Genomic DNA, 12,316 nt, shown 5'->3' with positions numbered 1-12,316 from the left:
CAATGAGACACTCAGCTCCTCCCGTTAGGATTGGAATCTCCCACAGCCCCTTGAATTTGGGCTGGCCTGTGACTGGCTTTGGTCAGCTGAATGAGGCCGAGGTGATGGTGTGTCGGTTCCACGCCTGCACCTCGAGAGGCCTGAGCACTTCCATTCACTCTGTTGGTTCCTCAACACGCCCTAGAACAGCCTGGCTTAGATTTCAGGCTGAGGAAGGCTCGCCTCAGCTCGCAGCCAGCCACCCGACCAGCAGACCCCAGAAGAGCCGCCCTGCCAAGATCAAGAGACATTTGTAGATGACCTGCTTTCGCAAGAGTAGGGCCAGGGAGACCCAACGAATCACCCAACTAAACCACACACTTGCGAACCAAATAAAGTCATGTGAAGCCACTGGGTTTTCTGTTTATTACACAGCATTACTGTGACAAGAGGTGACTGATACAGCCCTCTTTCTAACCTCCAAAATCAAGGTTTTGTTGCAGATTCCAACACCCTTCTGAGAAGCTCAACAAATAGCCAAACTCTGATTCTCAGTATGAATTCAGCCAGGACCCCCTGCTGCCTGTACAACGGTCTGTGGGAGGAATACTGTAGTAAGATGGAGTTACTTCAATTTCTCCAAGAGGACAAAGGGAAAGCTAGTTAGCCTGCTGGGAGAGACACACATGAGGAGTATGGGTGTGAGCATGTCCTACCAACCTCCCAGAGGGCCACAGAGACCACGGTAAGCTTGGTGTCATGGCATTTCTCGTGGGGTTGGCAAGGGAGGCCAGTCTCCCCATTCTGAACTGAGTTGGGCCTGATCTGAGACCAAGCGCATCAGGAATTGGGGGAAGACACGGAGCTGCCCCAGGCCCTGGATCCAAGGCACCAGCCAAGTCTATCTACCATCTCTGAAGGCAAGGAAGCCCTCCAGTGGGACATATCTGGAGTGACATATTACTAACCTCACTTTACAATCTGTCGATAGCTACGGCTCCACGTGGTAACCTACAGTGATAACGTTCCTTTGCAGAAGCTCAGGGGAGAACCTTGTTAAGTGTGTGAATGGTGATCCCTGACTAAAGACCCCTCCCTCAGATTACAGGGCAAGTCCTCCTCCCTCATTTTCTCTCCCTCTTCCTGTGTTATTTCCAGGGACTGTGGATGGAACTTGCACATCAAGGGCAAACGGGTGGAGTCTGAGTCACCTGGGCAGCTCTGGAGTGTTCCCCTGGGCTGTGTGGATGGAGCTCCTTCTGGGCTGGGGACCTGTCTGCCGGCAGCGCAAAGCTGCCCACAGACCAGCTCTCACAAGGCAACAGGCCATTGGCTGGAAATCTCAGGATTGACCCCTGGGCCACAGGTGCAGAGAAAGCAATAAAAAATAAGTTGCTGATGGCTGATTTCCGGTTCTGTTTATCCTTTTGAGTGATTTTTAAACATGAGGTTGAACATAGAAAAATCCTCCTTGACTTGATAGCTTAGCCTCTTGGTCCTCTTGGGACAGTAGTGAGGGTTCTGTTGTGTTAGGCCCCTCGAGGTAGTTAATGTATGCCTGCTCCCTGATAGCCTTTTCTGGACATTTTCCACTATAGTCGTGGTTATATAGGGGTGGTCTTAGTTGTTTGGTACCCTGGCCCTGGGGTGATTTGGGGCAGGGGGACTCTTGGCTTGGTGTGTGAGAGGTAGATAAGGGAAGTGATTGGGGGTCTGAGCTCTGGAGGGTTGGATCGCATATCAAAGCCATGCTTATAAGCTAGTTGTCTACTATCTCTAGGAATTAGCTAACCCTGGAAGGAGCAGTCCCTCCTCCCCAACCCAAAAGACCCCAGTGTGTCACAGCAACTGAAAATACAGAAAATAAAAACGAGGTGAATATGGCAAGCTGAGAGAATCCCTCTACTCTCAGCCCTGAGTGACTGAGTTACCAGGAACGCTTTATAACCTCTGGGATTTCTTTCAAGGCCACGCAGTTCAGGACACAGTATTCTGACCCCCTAAGTATTTACAGGAGTCATTCTCACCATCTCACTCCAGCTCTCTTGACCCGGAGCCATTCTTTGCTTTTTCAGAAAACAAACGGGATTAAAGTCCAGGGCTGGGACTTCCTCCTTGGGGTGTTTGACAAGGACTGACGTACTCTAGGTCCTTTGAATCCCGGAAGTCCAGGACACACCCAACCTTTGGTGCAGCATCCTGTATGCCGGAGCATAGCTAAAAGGACTGAAGCAAACATCTCACCATGAGGGACCCACTGACAGATTGTTCGGTGAGTAGCTCAGTGTGGTTTGCCTGTGTGTGAGAGGGCGGCTGAAGAGTAGATTTATGTATTAATGGATTTGAACTTAAGAAATTTGGGACACTCAGAAGCCAAACATGTTTAGATATTGGCACTGGTACAAAAGTCTGTGGTTTTTCTTTGGTTCAATTTAAAACAGAGCTCTTTCTAGCAAATGACAGGGCAGGTAATTGTCATCTTTTATTCTCACATGCTTGAAAAAACTTTGAGTGTATGTAGCATTATATTTGCATGCAGATGGTGGCTGTTTGGGAAACATTCTTCAAATGTATGCCAGTGGTGCCAATATCGTGCATACTGTAGACACACAAATGTGCAGAATATCTGCAGCTAGTTTGGGGCTCTGGGAATGAAGTCAGGATGCAAGGGTTTTGCGTATTTTCCCATATCATTTAGAGCCCAGAACTGCAAGGGCCGAGGGAGGAAGTACAGGCTCCGCGCTCTGTCCGCCCTGCGGTGGTCCTCGGACACGTTTACCAGCGTGTTTGTTTCAATGCTGGGAGCGTACCAAAAATAGAAGGGTGGTCAAGTTGTGAGGTCGTTAGCCGCAAGAGCAGAGATGTAATTTAGGAAATGAGGAGCAATTAAAATGGAGGGGGGAGGAAATAAAGTAATCAAAGATTGTCAGTGTGTTATCCCAAGAAATGGTGCCAAAAAACTAAAACTGGTGACATCAGAAGCAAGGGGTTGCATTCATCCTTCAAGTATTTTATTAAAAACAAACAAACAAAAAAAAAACGTGGAGAAGCAGATAAACAGGGGCTGCCATAAAACCATAAAGAAAAAGATCAACAGAGAATTATTGGTTTCGTTTGTGTTTATTCAGTGGATGTGGAAAGCACGGGCTTAGCAAAGATGAAACTGTATCCACCATCCCGCAGAATGAGTTCGGGAATCAGACGAGCTAAATGAGATAAAGTCATGGTGGCTAGTGATATTAATAATGACAGCATAGTAGCAGGCTCTGCCTACTTTTACTTTTTAAAAACACAATAGTCTCAGAGGCAAAAAATATACAAATCAATTTTCACTGCAAAGTAAAGGAGCTGTTACAGTGGGGGATACCTGGACTGAATGTCAATATTATGACATAGTCTGAGTGTGTTTCGTGTTTGGTAATTGCAATCATTGTTGCTTTTGTTGTGGTCATCCATTTACAATGCTTGGTGTCAGTTTATTTATGTCTTGTCTTGTAAAAAAAAAAAAAAGTCTGCCTGCCGCAACTAAGACCTGGTGCAACCTAAATAAATAAATATTTTTAAAAATGGTAAAAAAAAAAACCACACACAATAGTCACATGTGTCTAAGGTAAAAAGAAATTCCAACAATATGGTTGTATACAGATTTTAAGGGCAAAACCTCCTCCATTTGATTTCCTCCACCCCAATCTTATCTCTATTGGTAAGCTAACAGATAACTTTTCAAAAAGTCTTTTCTCATTTATGTATTTGTTTATTTTTCACTCCTTGCATGTGCTCCCTTACCAAAATGTTGACTCCTCTCCTTTCTCCTGATAGGTTAGCGATAATGTTTTTGTATAGGGTGGGTGAGTGGGACGGGGATGGGATAAGTGGAAGCAAAACCTTGGCACCAACGGTCACCAAAGAAGAAATCAAGACCAAGGGAAGAGTGAGATAGTGGAGAGGAAAACTGAAGCCAGGATAAGTTAAAACAAAAACAGAAACTAAAAACCAAAAGCCTAATATCCCTTTCTAAGGCTGACTTCAGACCTGGACCTAGGAGAAATACTTCCTTTGAGCAGCTCCCAAGACAACCCATCACCATATCTCTACGTCAGCTTAATGCTCCCTCCCTGACATGTGGAGCCCTTTTCCCTGTGCTTAACTATTGCCCCAAGGACTCCTGTCCTTGTCCCCAAACTTGAAAGTCATCTTTCTGGGCCCACTGCCACCAAATGTAGTCGAGAGCGGGAGGATATTCCTTCAGCCAGGGTTTCTGAATCCTCTGAAGTCACAGAATCTTTATTTATTTGCAATTGTTTCATCTTCAGCAAGTGTTCAAGTTGATTTCCTGGTGCAGTCCTAGTTTGCGCTTGGGCAACAAGGCTGTGTGAAGATGAGGCTGCAATTTGGCAACAGAATAAAACAAGGGAGTGGACTGCAAAAGAATGCTTCATGAAACAGGTAGTTTCATGAAGAAACCAAAAAGAACGCAAAGCTTTAACTTTCTGCAAAATATTCCATTTCATGAGTCCCTAGGGTTACACGGAACACAACTAATTCATCAAGCCTTAGCTTAGCTACAGTTCTTAACTTGGTCTACCCCAGCGGATCCACATATGGAAACAGTGGTTTGTGTGACCTTCAATGGGAAAAGCATGACCTATTTATTTGTGTTAGTTTCTAACTGCAATTTAGAATTTCCTCCAATTTTGGATATAAGCAGCAAGCCCTAGTACAACTGCAGCATCTGTGACTTTGTATATTTTTATATAACATTACATTTGTTTACAGATATCTAGAAATACTATTTACTCACACTCAGTGTGACTTAGAAATTTGGGTAAATCTTAAGACTCATTATTTAGTATGTTAATTAAAAAGCATATAAAATATGATTTAAAATTATATTTTATAAAACACATATCAATGTAATTAGTTTCCTTTATAATCCTGTTATTTTGTTTTATGCATTTGAAAATATTTTTCTGAGTAAAATACGTCTCACCAGACTCCAGAAAAAATTTAAAAACCTCTTCTTTTATGTCATGATCCAATGAGTAAGATAAGCTGATAGCTGGGCCATTCTACCTCAAAGAGCTGGGTTAGTGTCTATGCACAAATTATCAGTCACCAGGGTAGCACACAAGATTGCTTGAATGCTGTGTAGGACTTTTAACTAATCTCGAGAAAGTCAGAACTTATTTGAAGGAGATTTTTTAAAGTTCTCTTTTTGAAAAAGACAAGAATTGGCTCTGGGCCCTGATGCCTTAATGCCTGTGAGCTTAGCTTCTAATCCTCAAAATATGCCAAAAGAAATCATTTACAAATCCATGTGCAAGGAAACAGGATCAGATCATCTCCAAATGAAATAATCTAATCATTAAAAAAAAAAATAGCACCTTCCTAAGAAACAATGCCATAGAAATCAAGGGCAAATAATTAACTATAAGCAAGGTTTTCCTTTTACTCACTCCTTCAGTATCCAGGTAGGGAGCTGTCAAAGCAGGCTTCCCTGGGTCCACATAGTCAGCCTCTTCTCTTAACTTCATCAGCTGTCGAAACAGTACTGTGGGGCTGCTCCTTCAGCCTGGTTCAGACGCCAACCCGAGCATCCCATTTCAGTGGCTCAGCCTGGGTCTGAAGATATTAACTGGCACTAATATAAAAGATGCTGGGGCAATGGTCCATGGCTCCTGAGGAGTTCTGGGACACTGCAGAGATAAGGAGGCAGCTTGGGTCTGGCTTGGATGCCGGCCCACAGCATCCCCAGTGTGCATCTGTGAGATGTGTGATGTACCATTTCACATTTTGTGGGCTTCTGTTTCCTCATCTGTAAAGTAAGAGGGGGAGAGGATGAAGTAGACTATGTTCTTTAATGTATCTCACAATCTATGACAGCCTGCCATGGAGATTCTAAATATTACCTAGGTGCCTAATAAATACAATTTCTTAGTTTACAAAAGCAGTACTTCGAAATAGTACACCACATGAAATAAGTAGCACAGTGCCTGGCATGTGAAAGGCATCCAACAAAAGCTTATTTGATTAACATTAAGTAGAATATCATGGTTTGTTTAACACTATGAGGGTCATCATTACTCCCTGCCCACCAAAAAAAAAAAAAGCAAACTTTTCATACTTGCACCTAGAATGAAAATGGATTTTTCTAGAGTAATTGAATTTAACCTTCTTAATCATTCAGATCATGGAAAGTCAGAAAGAGCAGCTAGGCCAAGGTTGAGAAAGTGAATTTTTTGTTGTTCACAAGACCTCTGTCTAATCATTTCATGTGCCAATTGCCTAGGTTACTAAGTTTTTTCGTAACGATAATATTTATCTGACAGAATTTGCTTATAAGTGCTGGGCAGAAGCATTTTCTTAATGGCAGAATGGGACATCTCTGTGTACATTAGTTATCTACCTGAAGGGATTTTTAGATTCTCAGAAAGATCCCACATATTTCTCCACCAGCCTGCAATCCCTTTATCAGGGAACAAAAAAACATGTCGTTTTTTCCTGGTACTTAATGACGTTATGGAAAAGTAGCATGTTAATATAAATTCAAATGGAGATGTAAGATCAACAGTAGGTTCTTTCCTGGAATGAATATTTGGTAGGGGGTGGGGTATTCAAAAGCTCAGTAGGTGGGAAAAAAAACAGGAAAAATTCATCTTCCACGACTCTGAGTAGAGCAAAGCCTTCTGTGCTGGTTGATGACATTGGCGAGCGATCTGCCCTGCTCATAATACTGAAAGGTAATACCACTCTGAGTACACTTAGTGTGATTATACTGATTAGCTCTTTATAAATATACTTATTTCTAATAGATTCTCTAGTTGATTTGCTCACTTAACATTTCTAATCACAGTTCTGTCTCTAACTAATGAGGTTATCTTTTGCTGTTACGGCCTTAACTATAAAATAAGAGGATTGGACTTTAGTGGTTTCCAAACTGTGCTCCATGGAATCCCTTCAGAGCCCCTGTGCTGGGTGAGAGTGGGGTGGGGAAGAAAGATGGGAGAGGAGAAGGAGAGCCAAAGACAAGGTCAAGAGACTTCATCCCCTCAAAGCAGATAAGTTCTAAGATTTTCTGATTACACACACACACACACACACACACACACACACACTGGATGAGATGGTCTCTGGGGTCTGCTTTGATGTTTATGCAAGTCTGCTTTTGCAAGACAGCTTTTGTCTTCAAGTCTGAGTAGATGGCACAAGATGAAAGGTACAGAATCATTGCATCAAAAAAGGGGTTATGCTGAAATAATGGAACCATTCTTAGTCACTCTTTTATTTATTGATATCACCTTTACCTCAGTCTGGATCAGGGTTTGTCATGGAGTGTCCAGTACATTATATGTAGAGTCAACGATAAAGATTCTCCCCATTGCTGTAATAAGCAGAACGTCCCACTCTTATCTGATCATTGAGTTAACAACAACATAATGTATCGAAGAACTTCCTGACTTGTGTGTACCTGGGCACACAAGGGCCCAGGGGTCTGGGGGATGAGTTACAGGGGTGGTGTAGCTGGGGGGCTGAGCTCATGGGCCAGTTGCCTCTACCTTGAACAAATTTGTCCATTTACCACATTGTTTCAGTACAAATATCATTTTCCATGTATATCATGATGTGAAAAAATTAGGAAGTTAGAAAGTACTAGCCTATTAAATGACAGGAAAATCCTTCCAAAATCCAAAACTGGGAGCCCCAGGGGCAACTGATGCCATAAGATGTGCTTCTTGCTTAAAAAAAGATTCTTGCTTAAAAAAGTTGAATCTGAATACCTTAGGGAAAGACCATACTGCCACAGCTCACCCACTCTCCTCTAAAAGCAACCGAGTTTTGAATCATTGGTTTATAAACTTTCCAGGCTTTCTGGCTTCCTAGAACTAGTCCTGTGGAGATAGTATTTTAAGAATGTGTCTTGGAGAGTTTTGATGGCTTGATAAGTTCGGGAAATGCAGTAGCCCCTGCAGCCCCAGGACAGGGAAAAATTCTCAACTAGTTCTGCTCATTTCCACTTTGTTTAGGAGCAAGTTTTCCCCTACCTTCCTCATCCTCATACATGGTATCTGAGGCACCCTATTCTTTCCCCAGGACTATTGGATGCAAATCGCCTCTTCTGGTGATGGTGGGCTGATGGGGGTCCGCGTCCTAAGACAGCTCATCTCAGAGTCCCTTCCCTCCCCTCCTAGTTTTCCTGATGGGAGTTTCTTCTCTCTGCTGCTCGGAAGGCATCCTTCCATCCAACTCTCTGCTTTGTCTTCTCCCAGCCCCAGCCTTAAGTGTTTGAGAACAGAAAAATTCACTTTGCAAGCATGTATCCAAATCTTTCTCTCCTGCACGTGGCCCCCTGATGTTTTTGTTTGGTCTTTGTTTCTGTTTTGGTGTAAGCTGGAGAGAGAAACAGGTAAGACACTATTTTAAAAGATAGCTTAATAGTGTGTAATACTGTGAGATATTTCTAAGTAAATAAGAATGCTACAGGACCTATAAAGAAAACCATAAAATTTTATTGAACATGAAATAAGATTTGAACAAATGAAAAGACTTACTATGCCCATGGGTGGGAAGTCTAAATACCATAAAAAAGTTAATTTCCTCAAATTGAGATATATAGATGTAATGCGATTCCACTTAGGATCTCAACAGGGATTTTTTAAATTGTAATTAGATAAATGTTGATACAGAAGAACAAATGTGCAAAAATAGTCAAAGAAATTATTAAAAGGAAAAATTGTTATTTAAAAAGAGCAGAAGCAAAGTGTCAATATCTCTGTAACTTTGGTAGTGAGAATATAATGTGTATCATAATTATTGTTTGTATCATTCTTATTTATAAAACATAAAAATGTTTCATAATTTAAAATAAAAAGTTAAAAGACTGTGTATGAGTTAGAACTATGTTTACCTGCATATTTAGAAAACCCAAAATAAAAGTGGCTTAAAAAAGCCTACTGTTATATTTCTCTCATACATAAAATAAGTCCCAAAGTAGAGAGTTGGGGGCTTCTGTGGTGGCCCCCAGGGCATCAGGGACCCAGGCTCTTTCTCGCTTTCTGATCTAAGATCTTAGCATGTGGCATCCATCCTCAAGATCACCTTACAGCATCAGCTGTCATTTTAAGTCCAGGTTTCAGGAGAAAGGAGGAAGGAATTTTCACTAAAACCCAACACAAAACTTTCACCCATACCTCTTTGGGAAGCATTTAGTCACATGGCTACTACAGCTACGGGTGAGAGGGGCTGAGAAATGACTTTATTCCAAGGGCATGTGCCTGCCCAACATGTCTCTATTTTCTTCTCATGATACCTACGTGTGTTTTATTGGATGTTATTTGGTGTTATGGGAAGAAAATGAAAGCCTTAAGGGACAATTTAGTGAAAGTGTTTAGGTAACAAAGGAATAAACAAAAAAGCTAAACAATTTAAAAATGCTTACCAAACTCTTCCATTGTACTTGTAAGGGGAGGAAGGAGGCCTGAAAGTATCACATCATTCATAGATGACAACTTATGTTTGTGGAAATAAAAATGAGAAAGCTTGGTTGCCCAATAGTGATTTTACTCTCATGGCTTAGAGGAGAATCATTTCTTCATGACGGAGGCTGCACTTGGATTGCACTACAGGTATGTTTTGCTTGCTTGGCAAAGAGTTGAAAATTTTGTGAATTGTTTGCTGCAAAATTTTAAAAGTTATGTTTCAGATACCAATCCTCATTTCAGCTTTTTTGCACAAAAAAAGCTGGTCCATGATCCAGAGTTGTTGTGGCAGCCGTCTCTCCAGTTCACTGTCCCCACCCTGCGCCTCCCTCATCCAGGTGCCTATAGGCACCGAATTTTTGCAAACCTTGCTTTAGGAGTTAACAATGTCCTTCTAAAGAGCTTTGCCCTCTCACAGTTGTTTTTGTGTCCCAGCCAGTTTCAGTGAAGCTGTTTGCTCCTATTGTGTGTCTACCAAATCCTGTCATGGCTTTCTGTGTTAAATTCAGGGGAAAGTTAAACTACTGCATAAAGAGGAAAAGATTTGGTATCTATAGGATTATGTTTCTACGTCCTAGGTATTGGTTGGTTCCACCCCTGAAGGTAGGGACCTGGCTTAGGTCATTTCTTTAGGTCTTTCTACCTCTGTGCCCTATGTCCTCTTTGCTACTCTGCTAGCTGCTTACTCCAGGTGCTATAGCTGAAAGGTTGCCTCAGCTCTGAGGATTCATATAATGGGAACATGCCTGCCCTATAGTAGGTGCTCAGGAAGTGTGAGTTTCCCTCCCTTTCCCTTTCTCAACAAGTGACCAGCACCATGCCCGAGACATTGGAGGGCTGGAAGAGGCTGGCTCACTGTTTGAACAAAGAGCCACCACACGGCACTCAGTCTACACAGAAGTTGCGTCCTCTTGTGTACAATCTTATTTTGAAAAATGTGATGGGCTATCGCATCTCCCAGATGGAAACGTTGAGACAGTGTGTTTGAGACTTGATCACCTCACTCATCCACTCTGTGTCAGGGGAGCAGCAGAATCAATTTGCACTTGCCCTCTCCACCTGGGCACTTAAAATCTATCGTCATCAATGTCTAGCCTTACCAATACAATTTTCAGAATAACACTGTGGAGTTCGAAGTCACATGACAAAATCTTTTGACTGATTTTTGTGTCTACAGGCTAAATTCATATATAGATACATTTATAAGGTTTGGTTCAACCAAAATGTTCAACTCATTATTATAACATTCTTATTACTAGAGTTAAATGAGACATAGAGGGGCCTAGGAGAAATTTTATTACCAAATTATTCACTTACATTTTCTATCTCGGCCAAGAAGTACTCACTTTAATGGTTCAGGGTTTGTCATGAGGTCCAGGGATAGTATTTTGGAATTTGTGGGGAATATGCAGTGTATTTCAGAATGTACTTTTAGCCTTCCTGGGAATAATAGGGGTGACAGGAACCCAAATGCACCCCACTGTTGAACTGTTTGCATTTGGCCTAGGAAGAGACAGGTAGACCAGCTTTATTTTTAAAAAGTTCTCCAGGATCTTTCACATCCACGCAGAAGAGACTTCATCTTTATTTTAAGAACTCACCCAAAAGGTGTGCATTCTGTAGCTGCGTGATCATTTACAACGACAGTCATCATTACAGCACCGTTCTGAATTTATAGGAGTTCCGTCTTTGGAAGTGCTCATAAACCTTCTGTGCATCTTTTTCAGTATAATAAAGTATACAAGAACCTAAAGGAGTTTTCTCAAAATGGAGAAGATTTCTGCAAGCAGATCACATCCATTCTTCAGCAAAGGTACAAAATGCATGTTTGCACGAAGCAGTTCTCCCTCTTTAGTTGCAGCAAGCGATATAAGTGGAGGAGTGATTACAGCTGTCCTACTTTCCAGAACACAGCATTATATTTTGGTACTTGAGAAATTGCTTTGAAGAGTGATTCTCTGTTATTGCACATTTATCATTGGGGCACCATAAGAATAAGGAAACAGGGCTTCCCTGGTGGCGCAGTGGTTGGGAGTCCGCCTGCCGATGCAGGGGACACGGGTTCGTGCCCCGGTCCGGGAAGATCCCACATGCTGCGGAGCGGCTGGGCCCGTGAGCCATGGCCGCTGAGCCTGCGCGTCCGGAGCCTGTGCTCCGCAACGGGAGAGGCCACAAGTGTGAGAGGCCCGCGTACCGCAAAAAAAAAAAAAAAAAAAAAGAATCAGGAAACAACAGGACGTACTTCTGCTTGGGAAGGCTCAGCCAGGTCCCTTCTGATCACTGCCCTCTCCTGGGGCCCACCATTGTACCGATGTGTACTCTTCCATTAGTGCGTTCCTCACACAGATGGCAATTATTCGTTTACATTTCTGTCTCCCTAGCGAGGGTAGTGGCTGTGTCTTACTCATCTTTGTACGCTGAGCTCTTAGAGTCTGGCCTTTTGACTTCTTCAGTGTCTGTTGAATGAATGCGTGGATGAATGAAAAGTCACCTTTTTCAGTATCATCTTCTCTCTCTTTTTTTGTTATTTGCTTTTTTTTTAACATCATTATTGGAGTATAATTGCTTTACAATGGTGTGTTAGTTTCTGCCTTATAACAAAGCGAATCAGCTATAGATATACATATATCCCCAACACTATCATCTTCTCCTAATACTAGATACGATCACATGTAAAGCTGTTCACTGTGGTGAAATGAACACACTGAACTCAGGTAAGAAAGTTACAAAAATTCCTGCTTAAAATTAGAGTCCACGAGGACTGAATGGGGCCATCAAGGGTGCTTAGGCCATTTCCCTATGTCCAGACAGCTCTGTAATAAACAACTCCAAAGAGACCTTCGAAAAAGATTGTTTATTCT

The 12,316-nt window shown here is 42.2% G+C and overlaps 1 protein-coding gene across 2 annotated transcripts in view; it reads left to right on the top strand.

Moving 5' to 3' along the window:
* Nucleotides 1-2,089: 2,089 nt before the first annotated feature.
* Nucleotides 2,090-12,316, top strand: part of NOSTRIN (nitric oxide synthase trafficking) — a 63,271-nt gene continuing 53,044 nt past the window's right edge. Inside the window, exons 1-3 of one of the 2 annotated variants that reach the window (XM_060016635.1) lie at nt 2,090-2,251; nt 9,441-9,602; nt 11,183-11,268. In XM_060016635.1, coding sequence (XP_059872618.1) covers nt 9,489-9,602; nt 11,183-11,268 — 200 coding nt within the window. In that variant the 5' untranslated portion in view covers nt 2,090-2,251; nt 9,441-9,488. The remainder of the gene's footprint in view (nt 2,252-9,440; nt 9,603-11,182; nt 11,269-12,316) is intronic. The other variant, XM_060016636.1, reaches the window with a different exon arrangement.

Source organism: Delphinus delphis, chromosome 7 (genome assembly GCF_949987515.2).
Source record: "Delphinus delphis chromosome 7, mDelDel1.2, whole genome shotgun sequence".
NCBI classification, from domain to species: domain Eukaryota; kingdom Metazoa; phylum Chordata; class Mammalia; order Artiodactyla; family Delphinidae; genus Delphinus; species Delphinus delphis.
The sequence above is the reverse complement of the archived record's forward strand: the minus strand, read 5'-3'. Positions and strand labels throughout refer to the sequence as shown.